The 25,901-nt window shown below is 51.9% G+C and overlaps 1 protein-coding gene across 2 annotated transcripts; it reads left to right on the top strand.

Annotated features, from left to right (window-relative positions):
- Nucleotides 1–6,964: 6,964 nt before the first annotated feature.
- On the top strand, nt 6,965–24,998 carry URM1 (ubiquitin related modifier 1). Of its 2 annotated transcripts, none has more exons than XM_045563296.1 (5): nt 6,965–7,055; nt 12,259–12,329; nt 21,775–21,856; nt 23,398–23,446; nt 23,937–24,998. In XM_045563296.1, the coding sequence occupies exons 1-5, from the start codon at nt 7,021–7,023 to the stop codon at nt 24,003–24,005; spliced, it is 306 nt and encodes a 101-aa protein (XP_045419252.1). In that variant the 5' UTR covers nt 6,965–7,020; the 3' UTR covers nt 24,006–24,998. The 2 variants fall into 2 exon arrangements, with proteins under 2 accessions (XP_045419252.1, XP_045419253.1); XM_045563297.1 differs by having other exon boundaries at nt 7,007–7,055; nt 24,356–24,998.
- Nucleotides 24,999–25,901: the final 903 nt, after the last annotated feature.

Below are 25,901 nucleotides of genomic sequence, written 5' to 3'. Positions count from 1 at the left end.
GCCTGTGTGCAAGCCACCTGAGCTACTCGGCCCCAGAGCCCTCCCCCCCCCCCCCCCCCCCCCCCCCCCCCCCCCCCCCCGCCTGCTCAGGCCTCACCTCCTGCCCCTCTGGCCTGTTCTCTCCCTCTTCCATTCATTCATTCACCTGGACTTCGGATGCAACAGGTAAGATGCCACAGCCCCTGCCTTCAGTGCACAGCTCAGATGGGGGCAATTTCCACCTGAGTCTGGCAAGCTGTTTAACAGTGTGAGTACAAAAGTCCAAACCAGGCAGAGCACAGTCACTCACGCCTGTAATTGTAGCACTTTGGGAGGCTGAGGCAGGAGTTTGAGACCAGTCTGGGCAACACAGCAAGACCCTGTCTCTACAAGAAAAAATTAGCCAGGTGTGGTGACACACACCTGTAATCCCAGCACTTGGGGAGGCTGAGGGCGGGAGGATCGCTTGAGCCCAGGAGCTCAAGGCTGCATTGAGCCATTATCGCACCACTGCACTTCAGCCTGGGCAACAGAGCGAGACCCTGTCTCTAAAAAGAAAAGAAAAACCAAGTCCAAACCAGCTCTGTCACAAGTTTGTGGCCTTGAGCAAGTGACTCAGTCCCCTCACCTGTGAAATGGGAACAGTCAGTTAAAAGGATTCGGAAGCTAAAGGTAGCTTATGACGAAGGGGTTTGAGGAGAAACCCTAAGCTAGGGCAGGATGCTGACTCCAGACCCTGCCACTCCCTCTGCCTGTGGTGCATCTTCCCAATTGTTTACAGGCCGGAAAGATCTGGGGGGGGGCGTTCCTGTGAGAGCGCCAGAGCAAGGCTGGCTGCCTGACCAGCCTGGAAGAGTCCAGGAAAGCTTCCTGGAGCAGTGCAGTAGAGAGCCAACAGTCTCCTAGGCCCTACTGCTGTAGTTGCGCCCAGCCAGGAGAGGGTGGGGCGGGGGGGAGTTCCAGCACAGCCCGAGGCAGTGGGCAATGCGAGCCAAGCCCCTGGGCCTTTATCTCCACTGCTGAACCCTCACCCCAAGTCTGTGAGGTGGGCTTTGTAAATGGGCTTTTCAAGGAAAGAACTTGGAGATTTTGAGTCACTTGGCCAAGGTCACACAGCAAGTAGTGGGGGCTGGAATGCGAACCGGAGTCCTGTGCCCTGCCTGCACCCCCCTCGCTCCTGGTGTAGAAGACAACAGGAAGTCAGAAGAGCGTCCATTCCAGGCATGCCTGTGGAGCCAACTCGGCCACACCCTGGGCCAGTGGCTGACAGGTGGAGGGTGGCCAGGCCGAGAAGCCTGGGGTGCCTCCTGGGACAGTGACCTTTGAAAGCTAGAGGACTCTGGTGCCTGTCTCGGGAGAAAGGGGGGAGGCAACAGAGCTGGAGTGGGGCGCGCCTGCTCAGGGAGTTTGGGATGGCAGGCCTGGCTGCTGTGCCTGCGTGTGGTCAGCAGAGGGCGCGCAGAGCTTGGGGCATCAGACACTGGCCCTTAGAGCTCAGCCAAGGGAAGCAGGAAGGAGGGGCTGTGAGTCCCACCTCACCCCCAAGCAGGTACCAACTCAGAGGACCCCATGGCAGGCCTTTGAGGGCTTTTGGTCGGGCTTCAAGAGGCTGGACTTGGTTGTGGTGCTGCTTTGTGTGTTTAGCCCTCAATAGTACTCTACAATGGGAAGAAGCCTTTGGAGAGGGCCCATTCCTTCTTCCGGGTTGAACACAGTCACCAAAAGGCAGTATGCAGTGGTGGTTAAGAGCTCCAGCTCTGCAGTCAGCAAGGCCAGCATCCAAATCCCAGCTCTACCATTTGCCAGCCTAAGCCTCAGTTTCCTCTCCTGTAAATGGAGATCAAGGAGATCAAGGAATCCCTCCCTTGGGGATTGCAATGTGAAAATGCAGTAAAATTGTGCATGGAAATCTCTTAGCACGGGCCTGGTGCTGGTATCTGCTCAATGCATAGTAATCAAAAGAAAAAAGGCATGTTCAGATGTTGAGATGCTAACAGACTAAGCTGTTTCCCACTTATGCACTGTACACCTCTCCCTCCCCATAGCCCCTCCAGTGATGGAAAGGGATGGGTGGGACTACTGCATCAGGCCATCCCCAAAGCATGGCTAAGTGAATCATCTCCATGCACGAAATAGGTGCTCAGTACATGCTTATGAAATGAAGTTAATTAACAACAGCCACTGTTTATCAAGAATTTCCTGACATTTTACGGAGCACCCTGTAAGTTCATCTACGGAGCAAATTCTAAATGCCTACTGTGCAGGGGTGGGGGTCCAGAGCTGCCCTATGAGCAAAATAGATCTGCCCTCAGGGAGCAAACATCCCCAGGGAGGGGAGGAGAGGGCTATCAAGAATGAAGCCAAGGCTGTGTCCTCAGCTGCACCTAACCCAGCACCCTGGGGTGGGGGTGGGGGTGGGGGGTGTTCACTATCAGGCAGGGCTTCCAAAGAAGAGTGTTCCTGACAGAGGGAGCAGCGGCATGTAGCGGCCTGGGGGTGCAGGGCAGTGAAGCTGCCGGGCTGGGTGGGGGGAAGTGGTTAGAGTTAAGGCAAGATATGGAAAGTGAAGCCTTTGTGGGCATTTATACTTCCACACCTCCAGGGACTGGGAGCTCCATTTGGAGGTCCTAGTATTAGGTCAAACCTGCTTCCTTAGATTCTCGCCAATGGTCACCAAATATGGAGCACCTACTATGTGCCAGGCCCTGTGCAAAGCATTTTATGTGCATGATTCTATTAAATCCTCTTAAAGCAGAGGTACAATTTTTCTCGCCATTCCACAGATGAGGAATCTGAGGCTCAGAGAGGCAAATTCTCTCCAGAGATCACAGTGCCTGTGAAAGGCAGAGCTGGGAGGAAAGTCCCCTTCCTCAGTCTCAGTGTTCCCCTCTGCAGCCTGTCCGCTCTGCCTGGGGAGGCTGGAAGAGGCCAGCCTTGAGCATCCCCGGAGGTCCAGCTGCTCTTGGGACAGGCAAGTGGCTGCCCAGGCCAGTGCGTGGCATATCACTTTCAATTCCTGGGAAGGAGGTTAAATAGCTCTGAGGGGCCCGTTGAGGCTGCGGTGGCAAGGGAGGGGGCACCAAGTGACTTTCAAAGGGGCCTGAATGCGTGGCCAGCCCCTCCCCATGAGGAGGGGGCCCTGCTTCCTCCCCACCTAATGATATTCTGGGCTCAGCCCTAGTCTTTGGCAGCAGTTTAACCCGAGCCAGAGCGGATTTCTTTCTCACTGATCTCAGCTTGACACCCAATTAGCACAAGAATGGGAGGAGGAAGCCTGCGAGAGGCGCCTCCCAGCCTCCCAGGGCGCGCGAGGGGAGTGGGCGGGAAGACAAAGGGCAGCAGGCAGGGGGGCACCCGCGCCCTCGCCTACCCCACGGACCCCGCCTTTGTCTCCCTACGAGCTTCAGAGGGGATGGTAGCCTATACCTGGGCTGGCCGGCCGGTGGGAGGGACAGGGGATAGGGCCTAAGCCCCTGTTCGTCTACCTGAGGGAAGGCATTTGGGTGAGACTACCCAAGGGGCGGCAGTGAGGGTCAGCGAGTAGGGGCAGGGATCCTGAGGCACAAAAACTTGGGGTTGAGGCCTGACTGGGGTCATTCTGAGTCTCAGTTTTCTCATCTGGAAAAGGGATAATGAATAGTTGCTGTGAGGAGTCAATTAGGTAATGCATGTGAAGCACCTGGCAGGTGCAAAGTGGGTGTTCAATAAATACTCTTTGAACAAATACGTTTTTTGGTTTTGTGTTTTTGGAGAGAATCTCACTCTTAGAGTGCAGTGGGTATCTTACCTCACTGCAACCTCAAAGTCCTGGGCTCAAGCGATCCTCCTGTCTCCTGTCCCAGCCTCTTGAGTTGCTGGGACTACAGGAGGGCACCACCACGCCCCCAGCTAATTTTTCTGTTTTTAGTAGAGACAGGGTCTCGCTCTTGGTCAGCTCGGAAAAACAATATGTTAAGCTAATACTATATTACTAACCCAGGGCCTGAGTGGGGTAGGCTTGGGGTCAGGAGAAGGAAGGGTGTTAGAATGAGAGCTGGGCATCCACAAAATGGGCTGACTTACCCAGAAGTGAGCTCCCTGTCTCTGGGGCTATGCCGGAAGCTGGAGGATCACCTGCCTGTTGAGATTGCAGGAGGGAGGGAATGCCTCTGGCCTCCTAAATGCCCTCTCTCTCCCTTGGCCTTCCACGTCCCTTTGGACTTGTGCTTCCATGTGACCTCATCCTGAAAGCCGCCTCTGATCCCAGGGCTGGGATAGATGCCTCCTCTGGTTCTCCCTCCATAGCACTTATCTGCACTGTGTGGCCATCTTTCCCTTTAATGGTCTTCTAGAACATCAGCCCTTGGAGGGTAGGGACCCACTGGTTTTGTTCACCATTGTGTTCTCAGCACCAGCACTAGGCCTGGCATGTAATTAGGTGCTCAATGAATGTGAAATGGATGAAGCTCTTCAAATGCTCCCAAGCACTGAGATCCAGCTCTGGGAGGCAGCTCCCAGGGTCAGAGGATATTCAGCTCATAGAGGTGGGTTGGGATCAAAAGCTGTAAAGGGCTCTGACTATCCTTTTTGGCAAAGAGAAGCTGTCAAGTGACTTTGAGCAGGAGAGTGATATCACTCATTCATTCATTCACTCATTCAGGGAGCACTTACCAACACCAACAATGTACAGAACTCCTTACTGCATGATACCGATCAAGATCAAAGAGCAATCAGGAAAAGTTTCTGCCCTGGAGAAGCTAAGAGTCTAGTAGAAGAATCTTAGAATATTTTTTTTTTGAGATAGAGTCTCGCTCTGTTGCCTGGGCTAGAGTGCTGTGGCATCAGCATAGCTCACAGCAACCTCAAACTCCTGGGCTCAAGCAATCCTTCTGCCACAGCCTCCCAAGTAGCTGGGACTACAGACATGCGCCACCATGCCCGGCTAATTTTTTCTGTAGAATTTTAAGTTGTCCAGCTAATTTCTTTCTCGTTTTAGTAGAGACAGGGTCTCGCTCTTGCTCAGGCTGGTCTTGAACTCTTGACCTTGAGCAGTCTCGGCCTCCCAGAGTGCTAGGATTACAGACGTAAGCCACCACACCCGGCCAACAACACTCCCAGTATCTTAGAATATTTTTGCTGAAAAGACCTTAAAAGATCATTTGGTCCCAAATCCTCTTTACAGATTGGGGAAACTGAGTTTCATAGAGAGGAAGTGACCTACCCACCTGGCATGGTAAATGTGGGGCCTCTCCATTAACCATAGGATTCCTCTGTGCTTTTTGAGGACCAAGGCAATGTCTCATTTGTCCTCATTTTACTAGTGCCCTGGAACAGGGGCTGGTACATTGAAGGGGCTCAGAGCTGTCCATGGAGTTGAATTGTACAATGAAGCCAAGGCCAGAGAGAGGGAGGTGGGAGGCAGGCAAGCCAGAGAAGACATGGGTACAGGTGAGGTGATAAACTGGGGGTAGGGGGTTGTCTAGAAGAATCTGGGGTTCAAAATTAGGCCAGAATGGAGACTAACCCAAATTTGGTGACTGGATGTGAGAGGAGGGAGAAAATTAAGAATAATGTCCAAGGTTTCTTGCTTGTGTGTTTTGGTGGGTGGTAGTGGTATTGTTGAGATGGAGAACACAGAGAAGGCCTGTTTTAGGGAAAGAGGCACTGTGTCAGCACTTATTTCTCACTACAATGCTATGGGGTTGGGCTATTATCCCCATTTTACAAATGAGGAAACTGAGGCACAAAGATGTTAAGGGACTTGCCCAAAGACACAACTAGAAGTGACAGGACCTGGACAAAAGCTGGCAGTTGAACTCCTAGCTCTCAACCATTACATCGTTCTGTCCTTAACCAGTAGACTGTGCCACCATTCTCTACTAATGCTTAGTTCAGTTTTGGAAACGCTGTTTAGATATCCATGGGGCATCCACTTCACTCCATTTCTGTCCTGGGCCTTTGCAACACGCTCCAGTGGTCTCCTTGTCTCCTTCCTTGTTCCCCTCCAAAGTATTCTACACACTGCAGCCAGAAAAGACATTTTAAAAGCACAGTCTAACAAGGCAACCGTCTTCCACAGCCTCCTAGAGACTGAAATACTTACCTGGCTTACAGGGCATAGTTTGCCCCTCCCTTCCCTTCTAGCTTCATCTCCTACCAGGTTCCCTGTACCCCAACTTCCTCTCTTGGTGTTCTAGCATGTTCTCACCCAGAGCCTTTGTGACTTCTATTCTCTTCATTGGAAAGCTCCCAGGGCCTTCTCTCCCCTCACATCCACCTAGTTAACTCCACTCAGGCTTTAGAGCTCAGCAAGTGCCATCTAGTCAGTTTTCGTTTCGAAGTTCCTGTAACTTTTTTCAGTTTGGTGAAGGAAGGTGCGGAGGAAAAAAAAAACTTTCAGTTTAAAGTTTTACATTTATTAGTATGGGCATGTATCTTTGATTACAGTTAGTCTGCCCACTAGACTGTGAGTGCCCTAAGGCAGGAACCCTGCCCTTCCCCTTTACCACTGCATCCACAGCTCCGACCAACATGCCTGGCACACGGCGGTGCTTTGCACAGCTGTGATGAGTGACATCCAAATCGACATCGAAAGGGGCGGCTGGAAGCAAGTCAATAGCTCAGGACAGAGATTTCTGGGTCGGAAATAAAGATTTGGAAGTCACTGGTAATTCAAACCAGACGAGTGGATGGGCTTGCCCAAGCAGTGTGCTGACTGAAGAGAGATTTGAAACTAACGCAAGATAAACAGTAATGTGACTCGCAGTCACGTCGCAAAGATGCTGGGGGGACTCTTTTCCGCCTAGCGTCATCTACAGGACGCTTCCCACCCTGGGTGTCTGGGCCCGGGCTGCGAAAAGCAGAGGGAGACCTACTTCCAAGCTGTCGCAGCGCCCGTAACCTTCCCTCCTCCGCCCCCTTCCCGCTGTGACTCCCTCCTATGGCTGAGGTGGATGGATCCCTGGGCACCGCCTCTTCCGACCGCCGCGCCGGGCGGTGACCGGAAATGGGCAGGCGCGCCGGAAGTTGAGGGGTGTTTCCTGCGAGCTCGGCTTCCTCAACATGGCAGCGCCCTTGTCAGTGGAGGTGGAATTCGGGTGAGTTGCAGAGCTGGGGCGCCGTGGGGATGGATTGAAGTCGTCGGGCCCGGAACTCCCCTCCCTCTGCCTTGGGGCCTAACACGGCCCAGCTGTCGAGGTTCCCGATGCCTGCCGTGAACTGCGCCACCTGCCTCGGAGGGTCTGAGAGGCTCAGTCTCTTTTGGCGAAGAGGCCGTATGTCCGGAAATAGAGGCGCACACTTGGGCGGGGAGGCGCGCTGTGGGTACTCCTTGGTGCCCGACGCCCTGCAGGACTCAACGGGCGTGACGGTTAGCAGGCAGCCTCCCTGTTTTCTTTACCAATCCCGTTTCGGACCAATCCCATCTGTCTGGCATCTGAGCTCCTAGAATCTAGAAGGACTACCCTTCATCCCCTGATTTCTGCCTTCGGACAGCAATTTCTGCTTACACTGTTCTTGGGGTTTTGTTTCTCATGGGATGTGTGGCCAGGACGGGACGACTTTCTTTCGCTTCCCCAAGACTTGGGTATGTTAAACAGACCTGAGCCTCCTTCAGGACAGTCAGTAAACTTGCTGAGTGCCTTCTGCACATCTTGAGTCGGGTGGAGATTCTGAGTCTGCTGGGATAAATAAGAAACCACAGTGAGGGAGACTCACACTGTATAGTATACATAAATGAAAAATGAGGGAATTGGGACACACAACAATAACTGAAGAAACAGAGCAAGCAGGAAGTCTACTCAAGCCACTATCTTGTCCCTCCTCCAAACAGGAGATTTGTCATAGTATCAAAGCTGACAGAAACTGCGGAGCTTAGAGAGAAGGCAAGGAAACAGGCCCTAAAAGATGGGTGGTATAATTTCCAGAATCACTTGGAAAAGCTGGGATTAGATGTGAGTGTGTGTGAGTGTGTGTGTGTGTGTGTGTGTGTGTGTGTGTGTGTGTGAAGATAAAGAAGCCAAGGTCTGTGTGAAAGGAAAAGTCTGGGATAGGAATCTAAAACGTCTGCCCAAATGCCTTTCTTCCCATTGGATGCCCCCAGTTTCTTTGATGTTTTTCCTTCATTGGGTAGTTCATTCACCAGTCATTTATTGAGTGCCTACCATGTGCCAGGCAGTGAGCCAGACACTGAGGATACAAAGATAAATAGAACTCTGTCCATGCCCTACAGTGTTCAGCATTTCTGTCCCTTAGAAAGGGGACAGACACATGACTGTTAAGTGCATCTTGATTGATATTGTCTGTCCACTTGGATCCAATTAGAACTTTATTGGGTCTGGCCGGGCGTGGTGGCTCATGCCTGTAATCCTAGCACTTTGGGAGGCCGAGGCGGGTGGATCACTTGAGCTCAGGAGTTCGAGACCAGCCTGAGCAATAGCGAGACCCCGTCTCTACCAAAAATAGAAAGAAATTATCTGGCCAACTAAAAATATATATAGAAAAAATTAGCCGGGCATGGTGGCGCATGCCTGTAGTCCCAGCTACCCAGGAGGCTGAGGCAGTAGGATCGCTTAAGCCCAGGAGTTTGAGGTTGCTGTGAGCTAGGCTGACGCCACGGCACTCACTCTAGCCCGGGCAACAGAGCGAGACTCTGTCTCAAAAAAAAAAAAAAAAAGAACTTTATTGGGTCTGACTGCCTAACTATTTTGCCTCACTGACCCTTGGCCCAGCTGTATTCCCCAAAGCCTGGGAGTTCTAGGAGGATCCCTGCTGCTTTGACAGGCCTCAGCAGAACTGGAAAGAGAGAAGCTCCAGACTGCTAGTGTTAGAATTTATCCACAGCCAACTTGCCTTTCATTCTCACTGAGTCAGTGATGGTATTTGCTCATCAGAAATGTCTTCTCTCTGCCAAATATTATGCTGGCAACAGTGGGGAAGTCATATGAAGAAGATGTGGCCCTTGCCCTCCAGACCTTACGTATCAGTGTAATTTTCCCTTTCTGGTCTGACATCTCTAGCCTCACCCTCTCTTACCTCCAAGAGCAATAGTGAGTTCTGGAAAGGCAGGACAGCATTCCTCCACCCACCTACCCACCTCCTACCACTTCCACTCACACTACAGTGTCCTGTGAAAATTGCAGCTTCTCAAGAAGCAAGAATGCCAAAGATGATGCCAAACCTAGGTCCTTTCTCCCTTTGTCCTTGTCTCAGTGCATGTTTTTGCCCCCAACCTTTCTATCATTTCCTATGTCTTTTAGCAAACATGCTTTGCCCTTCAGTCTGAACCTGAGCAGATTTGCAAAGATGCTACCATGCCCATCATTTTCTCCCTTTTATCCTTGACTGGCCCCATTCCAACTCTGGTCCTTCAAGAGTCTAGGTTAGGATTTGGCCTCTTCCCCCTGAGAGCAGATGTCTTCTTGGCCCCACCAGCTCTTCTTCTTCTTCTTCTTTTTTTCTGGAGACAGGGTCTTTCTCTGTTGCCCAGGCCAGAATGCAGTGGCGTAATCACAGCTTACTGCAACCTCAAACTCTTGGCTCAAGCAATCCTCCTGCCTCAGCTTCCCAGTAGCTGGGATTACAGGTTGTGCCACCTTGCCTGGCTAAGTTTTTTTTTTTTTAGACAGAGTCTCACTCTGTTGCCTGGGCTAGAGTGCTGTGGCATCACCTTAGCTCGCAGCAACCTCAAACTCCTGGGCTCAAGCGATCCTTCTGCCTCAGCCTCCCGAGTAGCTGGGACTATAGGTATGTCCCACCATGCCCAGCTAATTTTTTCTATATATTTTTTAGTTGTCCAGCTAATTTTCTTTCTATTTTTAGTAGAGACGAGGTCTTGCTCCTGCTGAGGCTGGTCTCGAACTCCTGAGCTCAAATGATCCTCCCACCTCAGCCTCCCAGAGTGCTAGGATTACAGGCGTGAGCCACCACGCCTGGTCCTGGCTAAGTTTTTTTTTTAATTTTTTGTAGAGATGGGGTCTCGATATTGCTCAAGCTGGTCTGTCCTGAGCTCAGATAATCTTCCTGCCTCTTCCTCCCAAAGTGCCAGGATTACAGACATGAGCCACCATGCCCAAATCCCCCACCAGGTCTTCTGTAGACCCTCTAGAAGGCCCCCTGCATCTCTCCCTCTTGTCAGTAACCAGTTCTGCCATCCTTTGTCTTACCTCCTGAACTGTCCTTAGATGAAGAGCATTTTCTCAGGTCATACAGGGTTCAAAGTATGTAGTACAGATGTGTTTTGTGTTCCTGTGATCAATGTTGTAAAGGCGCTGATATGAGCTTCCCTGTGTTCCGTCCTTTTTCTTCCTTCCTGAGTTGGGGAGCAGGTATAGGCAAAGGTGGGGGGAATGCCATTAAGGTCAGAGAATTGGTAGAAGTGAACATTTTTTTATTCATTCAAATATTTGTTTAGTGCCTGCTGTATGGCAGGCCCTATTTTAGGCAAAGCTTGCAGTCCAGCAGGTGGAGGGGAAATAAATAAACCATATACATGTGTGTATTTGTGTGTGTGTATGTATATATATCTATCTCACAGAAAGATGAAGATAAACTAGAAAAAGTGAAGGCAATTTTGGGAATGTCTGTACCTGTTACTGGTATCAACAAACACATCCACCAAGAATTGGAGGGTAGGAGGAAGATAGAGGTATCTTAGTTGAGTTTGACTAGCAAATCCTATCAGACGTCCAGACATAAGAGGGCCTAGCCTTGAGTATCTCTGGGGCCAGAACAGGCCCCTTGTCTGCCTCCCTGAATCACTCCAGACACTGGGCATACACCTTCCCCCACTCCAGATGTGCTAACAGGAGAAATGCCAACCCCTCCCTTGAGGGCCAGAGAATTCAGTGATGACAGGTCACTCTCTGAGCCAGACTGGTTCTCCCTTCATCCGCTTGTAAAGGAAAAAACAGCCTCAGCCTCTGAGCCTGGCACCACCAGGTTGGCCACTCTTGGTTGTTTGCCTGAGTCCCAGTGCCTCCAGTTCCCATCCCTCTTCTCTGACCCCCAACTTCTGAGCCCCTTGCCTATCACCCTCCCCCATCCCAGCTGCTGCATGTGCCAACCCCCACCCAGGAGAAAACGAAGCTCTTGGAAGGGGATAAATGGAGGCTCTGTGTGGGCTTGCAGCTGAAATGGCTGTGTGCACGGCCACAGATGGGCCTCCTCTCCCCCTCCACGTTTCTGCATCAACAAAGCGTGACCTTGTTTGGATGACAGTCGCCCCATGTTTCCCCCATGACAATGCTTGCCTTGCCTTTGCCTCTCAGTGGGCTGCCTCAGGACATCTCTGTTTCCTGAAATTGGGAAAGGGTGGTAGGGTGGAAGACATCGTGTCCATCAAAAGTCTGTTAAGACCTTTTCAGTTAAGACCAATAAAGTCTGAGATGGAATCAGGAGACCCAGAGGGAGGAGCGGGTGGGGCACTGAAAGAGCCCTGGGGCCCACCTCAGAAGCTAGACTTGGCTCCAGGCATCTCTGCTGTCCCAGCCTTCCCTTAGCCAGGTGCTAGGACACAGAAATGAATCAAACTCTGCTCTCAAGGGGCTTTCTAACCTTTGGGGAATCTTATTTGTTTCTGCCAAGGCTACTGGTGCTGAGCAGGAACCAGTTAGATTCAAATTCTAGTTCAGCCGCTGCCTGTTTGACCTTGGGCAAGTCATTTAACCTCTCTAGGCTTTAGTCTGCTTCTCCATCAAATGAAGTTAATGTCTGCCTCCTTCCCTCCTTCCCTGGGATGCCCTGAGGATGAAATGATGAGGTGATGTGGGCAGTTCTTAGTTGATGCCACGCCCAGTGGACTTTCTCAGCCTCCAGCGCTATGAAGTACCCACCAGGACAGCAGCGGGTGGCACAGGCAGGGGCATTTCAAACTCTCACCTGGTCAGAGGAAATCTCTAGATGCACAGGGTCTCCGTAGTACCTCACAGTGGCTTCTCAACATTTTTACAGAAGGAAAGACTGAGGGTTAAGAAGATTTTGTCAAGTGCCCATGGTCTCTCTATTGGGGAGAGGTGGGGCCTGTGTCTACACCGTGTGCCAAGCCGCCAATCTAGAAGACAGAGTAAAATCGAGAGCCTGCAAATTTGGGTACTTGATTACTAGTAAAAATTATTTACATCCTACTTTATCACATTAGGAAATCACAACAATGGGTCACTGGTATCCAAAGTGTTCCTAAACCTTATGCTCTTCATCTCTTGGGCTTCCACTATCAGCCCATCCTCAGTTTTCAGTTTCAGCTACCTCCTCCTGTTTGCAGGAGCTCACCTGGCTGTCTTTTTCTCTGGCCCTCCTTTGCAGAGGCGGTGCGGAGCTCCTGTTTGATGGTGTAAAGAAACATCAAGTCACCTTACCTGAACAGGAGGAGCCCTGTGAGTATTGGTCATTGGTCAGGACCTGAATCACGCAGCCCCATTCAAGTGGTCATAGGTAGGATTGCCCTGGTCAGTGGAGAAGAAGAAAAAGATCATCAGAGTACTCTTTCCCCATCTTTTCTGGGGTCAGCTGGCTTCGTAAGGGAGGTGTGTAGCTTAGTCCCTTTGTGGAGTTTCTATGTTTACATAGGCTTGAGTTTGAATCCTCTCCTTAGAACCTTAGGCCAGTAACCTCACCTTTCTGAGCTTTAGTGTTCTTATCTGTGAAGTGGGGATGGTAATCCCTATCTCTGAGGATTGTAAAAGTTACACCATTTGTCTTGTTTTTTTTTTTTTTTGAGACAGAATCTCAGAATGTTACTCTGTCTCCTAGCTAGAGTACAGTGGCATCATCATAGCTCACTGCAACCTCCAACTCCTGGGCTCAAGCGATTTTCTTGCCTCAGCCTCCCAAGTAGCTGGGACTACAGGCATGCTCCACCATGCCTGGCTAAGTTTTCTATTTTTTGTAAAGACAGGGTCCCTCTTGCTCAGAGCTGGTCTTGAACTCTTGACCTCAAGCAGTCCTCCCACCTTGGCCTCCCAAAGTGCTAAGATTACAGGTGTGAGCCACTGCGCCTAGCCCCATTTGTGTTTATTATTAAAATATGGCAGCAGAGAGAGGTGCTCATGAGAATGTAATCATGTGGATGGGCTCATGTTATCAGAAGAAGATTTAGATTAGAAGAAAAACATCAGCTGGTCTGAAGGTAGTGCGTTATCTCACTTGATTGTTCACAGTCAGTTACAGATTGAACTCCTTGTTCTATTACTTTCCCCCCTCCTCACTACTGCACTCGACTAGTCTAAAAAAAAAAAAGAAGCTGGGCATGGTGGCTCACGCCTGTAATCCTAGCACTCTGGGAGGCCGAGGCGGGTGAATCGCTCAAGGTCAGGAATTCGAGACCAGCCTAAGCAAGAGCGAGACCCCGTCTCTACTAAAAATAGAAAGAAATTATCTGGACAACTAAATTATACATAGAAAAAATTAGCCAGGCATGGTGGCGCATGCCTGTAGTCCCAGCTACCCGGGAGGCTGAGGCAGTAGGATCGCTGAAGCCCAGAAGTTTGAGGTTGCTGTGAGCTAGGCTGACGCCATGGCACTCACTCTAGCCCGGGCAACAAAGTGAGACTTTGTCTCAAAAAAAAAAAAAAGAAAAAGAAAAACATCAAGCCATGAAGGTCAGAAGAGGGAGGTTGACTAAGGGAGATGGTGGGTTATTTTTCATTTGTTCATTCAAATACTTGTTGATCTTTCTTGAACATATAATATACTGAGCCCCTCCTGTGTGGCAGGGCACGTACCAGTCATTGGGGAGATGGACACAAACAAGAGCAAGTCCCTGCCTTCAAACTGGGAGTTTTCAAAGAGTTGACCTACAGAGCTCTGGCTGGGTAACTGTCAGTATAGCCTAGAGGCAGCGGGCTGGACATGGCAACTATTGAGATCTTTTGCAACGCTAGCAGTGGACCCTAGCTGTGCTCAGGGATGGGATTCCTGTCTCCACCTATAGCTGAGATATTCTGGGAGAAGAGGGCATCGATCATAGGGGCACCAGGGGAATGAGATTCCTGGAGATGGGTAGGAGAAAATGGTAAAGTGAGGTTTGACAGGATTCTTCTGGAACTGGACCTACATCTACCAGAAATCAAACAATTATTATTACCCAAATTCACTGACTACCACACACCTCTGGTTGGGGACCAATGGCAAAGGGCAATTTTGTCTGCCACACTTAGAGGCTAGGGGTCACTTACTGAAGAGCAGGGCACCACCCACCTTGAACTGGGGGTAGATATGTGTCTGGGGTTAAATGTCAGGATTGTAGGATTGTGTGCTCCTGGTGAAGGAAGACCCAGGGGTAATAAAGGGGACTGTTTCTTAGTTTGACATATGGCCATGCAGCGTTGGGAGGGAACAAGGATTTCTTAGAAGGATTCTCCCAAAGGTTGAGTCTTGAAGACCTTGCCTGGAAGTGTATTAAAATATCACAAGTTAACGATTTATTTCCTCTGGAGTTTGCCTCAAATGAAAGCCCACAAATTTTCATAATTCCAGCCCTGTTTTACTCATTCATTGACTGAGTACTCGGCAAGTGCCAGGTATGGCAGGTAGAAAGGACTTTATTCTTCCATGTAGTTGGCAGATACTTTTTGAGTGCCCCCTTTGTGCTGTCACTGTGCTAAGTTGCTGGATGTTCAGTGGTAAGTAAAACAGATGTGGTTCTTGCCCTGTTAGAAGTAGCAGTGTGGCCAGGCGCGGTGGCTCACGCCTGTAATCCTAGCACTCTGGGAGGCCGAGGCGGGTGGATCGCTCGAGGTCAGGAGTTCGAGACCAGCCTGAGCAAGAGCGAGACCCCATCTCTACTAAAAATAGAAATAAATTATCTGGCCAACTAAAAATATATATAGAAGAAATTAGCCGGGCATGGTGGCGCATGCCTGTAGTCCCAGCTACTCGGGAGGCTGAGGCAGTAGGATTGCTTAAGCCCGGGAGTTCGAGGTTGCTGTGAGCTAGGCTGACGCCACGGCACTCACTCTAGAGCGAGACTCTGTCTCAAAAAAAAAAAAAAAAAGTAGCAGTGTAATGGAAGGGGAGCCAGGCAATAAATGAGTAAACAATAAATGTACAACTATATAATTACAAATTGTAGTAATTGGCATGAGGAGAACAAAAGGGTTCTCTGAGTGGGACTAACACAGTGGGATTAGAGAAGGTTTCTTTAAGGAGGTGACATTAAGGCTAGGTCTCGAAGGATGAAGAGAATCCAGCCTAATAAATGGCAGAAGGAGAGCAGAGGTGCATGGGGAACCCTTCCAAGCAGAGGGGACAGCACTTGTGAAGGCCCCAAGGGGTAAGAGGCCTTGGGGTGGACAAAGACCTGAAGGAAGGCCAGTATCATCGAGGCGCGGGCTGATGTGGAGCAGTAGGCAAAGCCCCAAATGGTTGTGCACATCATTGTTACAAATTCCTAGGAGGTAGCTACCGTTATTATTTTCATTTTAAAAGGTGGGTTCCAAAACTCAGAGATGTCAGGGGCCTCACCCCAAGTCATACAGTTATTGACTTATTTATTTTCAGAGGGTCTCATTCTGTAGCCCAGGCTGGAGTGCAGTGGTGTCATCATAGCTCACTGCAGCCTCAAAGGGATCCTCCCGCCTCAGCCTCCTGAGTAGCTAGGACTGCATACAAGTGCCACCATGCCTGACCATGGTTATTTAAATGGCAGAGCTGGGATTCAGAACCAGATATCAGGATCTCCAGAGTCCTGGCGCTGTGCCACTACCTATTTATCCCAGTTGGCTCCCTGAGTCACCCTAACATCTCACACCTGTAATGTATTTTCCAGTTTTCACACTTTTGTCCATTTGCTTGTGTCTTCAATAGCTACTTATTTCAGTTTTCATAGTGAGCCCAATAAATATTATTATCAAGGCAACCGAACCAGAGAGAGGGAGGGACCTGAGACCTGCCCAGAGTTACCCAAGTAGGGAGGCTGGACTGGGACTCAGGGTTTTGATCCTTCATCCTCTAAAGGTGGGGTGAAAGGAAGTAGGAGGCAAGTTGGCCCTTGGCTCATCTTTGGGCCGTGGATCTCTTCTGGATCCCATGTTCATCCTGCCCAGAGGCATAGGTCACACTGCAGCCACAGAGCTAGTTGGCAGCTGTCAGCCTTATCCTTGCACATGTGAGCCCAATGGGAGGGCAGGGGCCTGGTGCTGCTAGGAGAGTCTTACTCCCCCCGCCCCCCAGCCCGGGCCCAGATCTGTCATCTGGCAGCCTTCCCAGCCCAGGGCTGCCACTTGGCCAAGGATGTCTTGGAGACTCCAACAGACATAACAGCAGCCGTAAGATTATGGATTGTAACAAGTCTTACAAACAAGGGGACCCGTGGGTCCTGGGCCAGGAGAGATCTTCCAGCCCAGCCAACTTGGGAGAAGAGGATGGATAAGGCCAAGGAGGGTGAAGCTGCGAGAGTGGATCCCTGGCAGTGTGCAGCTGCAAGTTGGTCATTGGTCTGGGCATCTTTTTCCCATCTGTAAAATGGAAGGTTGGGGTAACTTTATTGAGCTGGTTGTCTGTTTGACATCTACAGTTTGGAAAAGTTGCCTCAGGATCCAAGTATGTACAGTTCTGTGAAGCAGAGTGTGCAGACCCAGAAAGAAGTTGAGTGTGTGTTTAGGGTGCTGTCGTCAAAGCCATCTCCATGAAACAGGCCATCTCCTTGGTTGGCAAGGGTTGGTAGAGTGGGCACCTACCCGCTCTGGGCATTGTGGCTGCTGGGAGCCGGCCTCTGTGACTCAGGATCCCTTCAACTCCAGGCCCCCAGCTGGGCCCCTGGAGGAGACAAGGCTGCCTCACCTTTCCCTGCCCCTCTCCTCTGCCCTGCCACTGGGCCCCCTCCGCCTGCCTGCTCTGTTCGCATTAAAGGGTGGCTGGTGAGGGAGGGCAGGAGCTGCAGGAGCTCCTGGGCGCTTTAAACTGCTTAGCATGCATTTCACAGCCTCTCTGGGGCCAGCTGTTCCTTTCTCTGCTCTCTGGGCCTGTTTGCTGATCCCCTCTCCACCTCCCTCCCCACCCCTTCCCAGTCCCTGTGCAAAATTGCTTTTGAAAAGATCCACTTTCTGCTTAATTAAACAATGAGGAGCGTCCCCTCACACATCTGTAAACCTCCTTCTGAGGCCAGTTTAGCCCACAAACTGCTCCATTCTTACCCCCATTCACTTGTAAATAGCCCCTCTGATGTTCCCTCCACCCCTTCTCCTCCTTTACCCACCCCAGGCCAGCTCTTTCTTCTCCGTTTTCTGCTGGGGCCTGGGGTGGACTCCCAGAAGAGCCATCTTGGAACCTGATGGACTCAGTGGGGATAGGCACGGTTTAAACTGTGGAAGAGAAAACTTAGGGGATCAGTCTTTACCAAATCTGAAGGGCCCTCGTGGGAAAAAGGGGACATGTTTGTTGGCATGGTCCCTGTAGACCAACCGGGCCCAGTGGGTGGGAATGACAGGAAGATAGATTTCTGCATGGGGAAAAAAGAGCTCTTAACAGTCAGAGCTGCTGCACAGAGGAGCTGGCCTCCTGTCCCTGGAGATTCATAGAGAGGATGGATGAGGGTCTTTTACAGCCAGGAGTCAGTATCAGATAGGACTTTGAGGTTGTTCCCTTTCAGCCCCAAGAAGTTTGGGGTTGACACCCTTTGGGATCCTGCCACGGTGGGCCGTCAGTGTCCCCCAGACAAGGACAAATCCCTTGGGTGAGAGATACTGGTGGGAGCTTTTGCTGGTGCTCTCTACAGTGGGCATGCCATGCTACCCCTTTGGCAGTAGCCTTTGGGAGAAGGTTCGGGCAGCCCAGAAGTCACTGGGGTCATACAGCTCAGAGCACCTGTGTGCTGAGCGTGTCCCGTGTGTGACCGTGCTGGGCCTGCTGTTGGCATTGTGCCTTCGTCCTCCAGCAGCTCTTTGCAGTTTGCATTATTATCCCCTTTCGTCAGAGGATGACAGCAGGGCTTAAAGAGGTGAAGTAACTCATCTAGCACTGTGGTCCCCAGCCCCCAGGCCTGTTAGGAAATGGGCAGCGCATCACTGCCTGAACTCTGCACCACACCCTCCCACCCCACTGTCCGCGAAAAAGTTGTCTTCCATGAAACCACTTCCTGGTGCCGAAAAAGTTGGGGACCACTAAATTCTAGCACACAGCCCAGGTGCCCTAGCCCCAGCCCCAGAGTTCTTAAGCACTATACCACAGAGCAGCAGCGCCCATCACCTACTCCTCCCCAGACGGGCAGGCCAGGTCCCAAGGCTTCCTGCACTGGAAACCTCCTATTCAGGTGTCCTGCTCCGCCCTCTGGTGCTGTGTGCCCATGGGTAGTCTGGCCTACAGCATCTACAGGCTTGGAACGTCATTCCTTCCACCTGGGTTGTACTGGGAACATTGGCCAACCCCTGACATCCTGTGGGTCTGAACATCTAAAACAGAAAGAGAGTCAGTGCCTGGGACCCCTTCACTGCTCTCACAATCCCCCCATTCCCTTTCTCGCTTCCAATGGGAAGGTACTGGATCTCAGAAAACACCAGCCAGTCCTAGCACTGTCTGATTAATGGTTGACTGTACCCCACACTCCAAAGAAGGGGTACCAGGCCACAGGGCAGAATGTGTGGAAACCCAGGACATCAGAGAATGTGAAGGTTCTTCCTCTGCATCCTGAAATGCTTACAGCTTGCCATGCCAGGCACCGTGCCGAGAGCTTTGTACAGATCATCTTATTTGATCCCCACAACAACCCTAGTTTTACCATCCCTGTTTTACAAGAAAAGGAAGAATTCCTTACCCAAGGCCATAGAGCTAGGAAGTAATGGGATCAAACTCAAAACCAGGCCCATCTGACCCCAAAGTCCATGCTCTTAATCTGTTCCTCCTCCCTGCCTCCCTCCACAGTTGTCCATGTGTTCAGCAAACATCTCGGGGTTCAGCACACTGTGTCAGGCCCTCAGACCCCACTTCTAGTAATGGTAATGCTGATGCCATACACTTGAGCCGCATCGTGATTCAGTGTGGAGGCAGAGAAACATGGTAGCACAGGCCTGGGCAGTGTGGGCTTGGCTCCCAGAAGCGCACGCTCAGTAAATACCGCTGGGGGTTCACGAGCTGGGAGAGGCCTCTTCCAGAGCAGGCCCTTTCTCAAGGCCTACAAGACTCCACATGCTCTGGTCCTGTCTCGTGCCGAGTTTCTTGCCATCTCTGTTCTGCTACCTTGAATCTGCCAATTCCCTCATGCCTCAGGCTTTCCCATATGTTCTTCCTTCTGCCCAGAATGTTCCCCAGCCCACCCCACTCATCCTTCCTGCCTGAGCTTCAGTGTTTAACTCTCTCCTGATCCCAGATGAAGGAAGTAGCATTTACCACAACTAATTAAGCAACGTCTGTCTCCCCTACTGGTCTCTAGCTCCATGAGGGTAGGCTCTGTGTTCATCTTGCTTAGCACCATCTCCCTAGCACCTGCACATAGTAGCTGCTCAATAAATATTTATCTCCTCAATGATTGTATGGGATCAATCCCAGGAGGGAGCCGACCCTCAGCAGACTGAGAAGGTGAAAGTGAGATTCCCCAGCCCCCATCTATCCCAGAGCCATCCTCAAGCCACCAGCCCCTGACTCTGCTTAACCCTTCCTCCTCCCCTGGGCGCCTTTGGAAGCCGACCATCTGGCTTAGAGGCTATTTGCATATTGTCTGGGCCTCAACAAGCCTAGCAAGATGTCCCTGGGGGTGTGTTTCAGGCCAGGCCGATGTGGCCCTTGCATCCTGTGAAGGGAGCTGTGAGTTCCACCTCTCCCCACCCCCAAATCGAGGCATGGAGGAACAATACGGTGGTGATGCAGTAGCCTCACCATGGTAACAGGCCATCAAAAATGTGAGCAGGCCTGGGTGGGGGGCGGGTAAAGGAGGGAGGGAGTGACCTCAGCAAATAGGAGCATCATGATAAATGAGCCAGCACCAGGCAGCAGACTCATCCCCCAGCCATCCCTCTGGGACTCCATGATGGTGCCATCACTTGGATGACCCCAACATGACCACTGGCCCTCCCCCACCCCCAAGCCTATCCAGAGTGGAACAGAAGCGCCTTCCTTTTGGAGGGAGCCTGAGCTGTTCCCTAATTGAGCCCCAGTTCCGTACAGGCCAGTGCTGTGGAGGTGCACCTGGTGGTCTTTAGGCCAGGCACTGCCCCATCCCTCTCGCTGTCTCTGCACACATAGGCACACCCCCGCCCGCCAGGGCTGGCTGATGGATGTGTCAGACCCCAGCGGCTCTATCGAGCGGCCACAAGATGTATGGGCTGGCGGCCCACCAGACAGTGCCAAGATGGAGGCCAAGGAGAGTCAGAGCCAAGGGGAAGCTCTGAAACCCAGGCCTCAGAGACGAACCCAGCCAGGAGTCCAAATGGACTACAGCTAGTGGGAGGCAGCACTCTCCCTATCCCCTGCCTGCTCCAGGGACCATGAAGACCCCTATTTGCTATGTGTAAAAGGAGAAATTAAAATGGAAAGGCAGCAGTCTAGTCCATGGACTGCCCTTGGCCCTGTGCTCTGCTGGTGTACAATCCAGGCAGGTTGGCAACAGAGCAAAGTGGACCAGTTCATCCGGGGTGCAGGCCTGACAGATTACAGCCTTCCTGCCTCCCAGGAGGATGGCATGCGGGCCAGTGAGAATGCCTTAACACCCTGCCCAAGGCTGGGGCTGTGTGTGTGCCATGCTGCAGTGCCCAGACTGGGGGCAGAGCTACATCTTCCTGTGCCCAAGCAGCCTTTCCCTGCCTACACTCCAGGACTCTGGACTCCAGGCAGGAAAAGCAAGGCACTGCCTGGGCCTGCTCCAGCTTAGCTGCCGAGCTTTGTCTCAGGCGTGGGTCCAGGACAGCAGACCCCTCTAAGACACGGATTTAGGATTGGGAGTGTTTAACCCCAGCTCCCCTACTGGCTTCCCAGAGACTGGTTGTCACCCTAGGACCTTTATCCTCAAGTCATCTCAGGAGAGAGGAGGAACTCCAGCAGCCTTAGGAGAATGGTCTCTTGGAGGAGTATATAGTTGAGAGCCATAGGCTTCAAGGAGTTTATAGAGCCTGGTACTGCTGCCCCTAGGAAAAGCGAGGTAACCCTGGGGACAGGGGGCTCTGAGCCTCCACATGATGTGCAAAGAGACTTGGTGGCTTTCTCAGAACCACAGGGAGGCAGATCTAACTGAGCAGGACAGGCCCTTTGGACCTGGAACCTCTTGGCTCTTCAAGGTGGCCGCCCCTGGCCTGGAGGGCTTTTGAAGGAGGGAGTAGTGGAGCAGAGATTGTCAGCAGCCCCGCTGGTGAAGGATCCTTCTCTCCCTCTGCCAGAGGAAATTAACTGATGTTATCGGCTCAGCAATTGTTTTTCTCCTTTCACAAAGGGAAATATATGCAGACCCCTCCAAGAGCAAAGCTGAATCCTCCCCATCTGGGACTGTCTAAAGAGATAAAGGTGGAGCACTTCAGGGCCCTCTCAGAAGTCTAACCATGGCATTTTCAGACTGGCTTCCAGGATTTGTGGGTGGGGGTCTGTCCTCCAACTCTTTAGATGTGACAGCTCCTGCTGCTGTCTGCCCTGAGTCCCCCTACTATAGTAAACACTATTACCTTGTTTTCAAGACTTCAGCAGTGCCAGATTTAGCTTTTTCTGAAGATCTGTCTGGTAGGTCACTGGCCTCTCCTAACCCATTTCCTCACCTCAGGAGTCCACAGGTTCATAGGCCATCACAGCCTGGTCTAAAAGAAGCCCTCTGAGCCCCGTGTTCATTTCCTTCTGGGCCAAGCAAGGATCTGAGGGCCAGGAATGAATTGTATTTGACAATAGCTTTTTCTGTGCATTTCTCTCCAGGGGACATCCGGAACCTCCTTGTTTGGATCAAGAAGAATTTGCTAAAAGAGCGGCCAGAGTTGTTCATCCAGGGAGACAGTGTGTGAGTCCCGTTCCTCCCTTCCCTGAGGAGGGTGGAGGGAGGGGCGGATGTCTGAGCCCCGACCCTAGGTGGGGGGCTAGCCTTCAGCCCTAGCCTTCTCTGAGTCCTGTTCTCCCCTTCCTCCTCCCTGGTTCCTCTGAGGCAAGAGCTTTGGTCCAGCTGTGTCTGAGGTCTGTTTTCAGTTTTCTTGTTACTAAAACTGGACTGTTTGGGATTTTTTAAAATCCCAGGTGAAAGGAGCCTGGTGAATTTCTCAGAAAACTTGGATTCTGCCATAAACTTGGTGTGGAACCTTTGGCTAGTTATATCACTTCTCCAGGCCTCAGTTACCCTCTCCATGCAGAAAATACTGAGAAAAAGATGTTGCCAAAGGTTCCTGTCATCCCTTGACTGTCTAGGACTGTGCCATCCCACAGAACTTTCTGCAATGATGGAAATGTTTTGTATCTGCACTGTCCAATATAGTAGCCACTAGTCACATGGGGATATTGAGCCCTTGAAACGTGGCTAGTATGACCGAGGAGCTAAACGTTCCATTTTATTTCATTATAATTTAAATAACCACATGTGGCTAGTAGGTACACAGGTCTAAGATTCCAGGGAGTCACTTCGTGCATACACACACGCACTCACATCTAAATCATCTATACCTGTCCCGGGCCCAACCCAGTGTCCTAGCAAGGGACCAGGTTTCATATGCAAAGAAGTCATTTCTAAAACAAGGCCAGCCCCCCGTGTTGAAGAGGTGGGCAGTGCAGTTGTGAGGCTCATTCATCTGCCTCGAAGTCTAGGTCAGTCACCAGCAGGCTCTGGGAGCTAGGGCTCCCATCCAACCCCTGGTTAAGGTCATGGTTCCAGTGGTCCTGGAGGCCACCTCCAAGGCCAGCAGTGCTCCTTGGGTCACTGCCAGCAGGAGCCAGTCTAAGCTGCCTGTCCAGATGTCCCATGCCTGTGCCAGACAGGATTGCTGTTGAGCATTCAGGTGCTCGGTGCCACTGGCAGCCACCCCTGATTCAGAAGAGCCAAGATGGCCTCCTCTCCAGGATGGGCAGGCGGGAGGCCTAGGAGCTGAAGTTCTTCATTCCCAGGGCCAAGGAGAGTAAGGTTAGACCCCTAGGAAAGTTTGCTTCTCCTAATAGTTACTATGACAGACAGTGCAGCAAGCACCTCACACACATCAGCACATCTCATCCTCACGCCAACCTTGTGGAGCAGGCGCTATCATTGTACCCCATTTTCAGATGAGGAAACTGATGCTCAGAAAAACAAATGACTTCCCTGAGGTCTGGGTGGTGGTGCTGGCTGGCATTTGCATCCATTTTCCATCTGGTCCCAAAGACCATGACTATATGACCTGGAATCCTTTACTATCAGACTGTGGCCTTCCCTTCCTGGGAGCTCATTAGCCAGACCCCAGGAGGAAAGGCTCCCCGGGGCACTCCCCTGTAGCCCAAAGCCTTGTGGCCTCTCTACCTCTCCACCCCTGCTGCGACCACCTCCTGCCTTTCACTCCCTGCTACTCACCACCATCTTTCCCACAGGCGGCCAGGAATTCTGGTGCTGATTAACGATGCCGACTGGGAGCTGCTGGTCAGTACCTCGGGAACGTCCCTCCCCCAGCCCCTGCCCTGCCTGCTTCAGTGGGGCCTCTCCTTAGGCCCATATAGGGTGGCCAGATAATCCTCTGCCCTACTCCAGCCCTACACTGAGGCTTCCCAAGTGGGGAGCGGATGGGCAGCTGGGAAGCAGGCACTGTCCTCCATCCTGGAGATTTGCAAGTGATTTACAGCAGCGGTCCCCAACCTTTTTGGCACTAAGGACCAGTTTCATGGAAGACAATGTTTCCATGGACCCGGGGGGCTGGGGAATGCGGTGAGCTCTGCAGCCCAATCCCTAATGTGGACCAATACTGGTCTGTGGCCCGGAGGTTGGGGATTGCAGATGTATAGGATACCCGTTTTTTGGTAGAGTCTGTCTCTCTCTCCCAGAGTAGCCAGCCCTCCCCACTTGCCCTCCGGACACCTGGGACAAAACTGGGAAGGTGCCCCTGAGCGTCTCCTGCTCCTCTCTCTCCTGCCAGGGTGAGCTGGACTACCAGCTGCAGGACAAGGACAGCGTCCTCTTCATCTCCACACTGCACGGCGGCTGAGGGTCCCTCTCTGGGCCCGCGCACCCTTAGTGGGGAGATCAGAACAATCAGATGTCCCCTTGGGCCCTGCTTTAAGATCTCCCCGGCCCCCTTGGCTGCTTTCTTCCCTGCTCTGTCCCCCAAACTCCCTCCAGGCAGGGAAAAGAGGCCAGGTGCTAAAAATGAGCCTTTCTCAGGCACGTGAACAGGGGTGGGCAGGCAGGCGCCAGAGCCCAGCACTCCCTCTCCCAGCAGCTGAGGTGGGGGAGGGTGCCTCTGGTTTGTCAGAGTGGAAGGGGGCTCTGCAGCCAGGTGACCCAGCTGCCTTCCACTCCTTATGTCTCAATCTCAACATGGAATGACCCTGACAGCACTCCAGCTCCTGGGCCACAGTGTCTTCCTGGGGAAGATGAATGGACCTGAATAGCTGATGGAGGCCCCTCCCTCTCAAAGATTGGAGGAGTCTGCACCTCAGTTTCCCCATCTGAACAGCTGAGGACTCTGCCTGTCCCCCACTGATATCATTATGGAATCCCAGCTGGGGTCCCCTATTCAGTGCTGAACACCCCCCCCAGCAGCTGCTCTTCCAGCCACACCCCTCCTCCTGCTCCCCTTACCCTCAGCCCTTGACCCTGGCTGGCCTCCTCCCTGCCACAGGCCACCAGATGGGCTCCTGAGACCCTCCCTGCAGCTCATTCTGCTGGGGGTGGGAAGGGAGAGGGAGTAGGCTAAACCTTGGACTGGCACATAGAGGCCTGGGGGGATCAGTGTGCCTCAGTTTCCTCCTCTACAACAACTGAATATCTGTAGTATCTGAAAACTGGGGAGATACTTAATGGCAGGAATGTAGACTTTCTCTCTCTTCCTACACCCTCCAGGAAGCAGGATGGGGGCAGGCAGCACCTGGTAGACAGAGTGGTTTGCCCCTTCCCCCTCCATCCCTTCTGGAAGTCTTGGGGCCTCAGTGCCTGCAACAGCTGGCCTTGGGCAAATAAAAGACTAGGATGTTTACTAGCCCTGCTTGGAGCTTCATCCTTAGAAATGAGTGGTACCCCATATCCCCCCAGCCGTGGTCTCTGGTACGACCTCTCCATCCTCAGCCTAGACCTCTCAGAGCTGCCCTTCACCCAAAAGGGGGTGAGGGTTAAACTCAGACTGTCTGAGAGGGGGTAGTCCAAGAGAGCCATCTGGGGCAGGGGGTGGCAGAGCCAGTCTGTGCTGACCAGTCTGGGTCCCAGGATGCATCCCCATCCGTCTGTCCAAGGCCAGGCTTTGTCCCACCAGCTGTAGCCAGCAGCCTCAGAACCCAAATGGGGGTGGCATAGATAAGGCTGTTGAGTCCCTCTTTCCTTCCCATGACCTGGAGAAAAGAGCTTTGTTGGCTAGAGGGAGACTTCAAAAAAGAATTAGGGTGTTAACATCATCCTGCCCAAAATGTTGCTTTTCTATTAGATGTCAGTAATTTAAGGTGGAATATCTCACCCTATGGAGATGAAATTGCCAAACAGTTGTCCCAGCAATGTGACAGGTGATACCCTGGCTGGTGGGGCTTCTCTCCAGCACTGCTGCATGTGGAAGCCCTCTGGGCTTGTGTGTAGATGAGAGTGGCCATGTTGAGGTTATGGGTAGGAGCTGGTGGTCTGGGTACAAATTAAGGCCAGTGTTAGGGTCTGAGTGGTGTCCAGAAAGGCTGTATGACAACCCTCACTAGGTGCTGAGGTCAAGGTCTCCATGTTAGGGAACAGAGCAAAAGACTTGAAACTGCCCCCTACAGCTTTACTTTTAGAGCATCGCCTGTCCAAATTCTTGTAACCTGGAGGTCCCTCCCTGCCTCCAGCCCCCTGAGCTGCAGGAGTAGCCTGCAGTCCCACCTGGGATTCCAGGTCCTGGAAACTGGGTGCTAGGATTCTTTTCCCT

This window comes from Lemur catta, chromosome 10 (assembly GCF_020740605.2).
Source record: "Lemur catta isolate mLemCat1 chromosome 10, mLemCat1.pri, whole genome shotgun sequence".
In the NCBI taxonomy this organism is placed as follows: domain Eukaryota; kingdom Metazoa; phylum Chordata; class Mammalia; order Primates; family Lemuridae; genus Lemur; species Lemur catta.
Note: the sequence above shows the minus strand (reverse complement) of the source record. Positions and strands in the feature narration are given on the sequence as shown.

Excerpts from the sequence above, each read along its gene's own strand:
- URM1 (XM_045563296.1), top strand. The coding sequence starts at position 7,021 with ATGGCAGCGCCCTTGTCAGTGGAGGTGGAATTCGG. Across the intron at positions 12,330-21,774 it reads ACCTGAACAGGAGGAGCCCT|GGGACATCCGGAACCTCCTT; the intron begins GTGAGTATTGGT and ends ATTTCTCTCCAG. Across the intron at positions 21,857-23,397 it reads TTCATCCAGGGAGACAGTGT|GCGGCCAGGAATTCTGGTGC; the intron begins GTGAGTCCCGTT and ends TCTTTCCCACAG.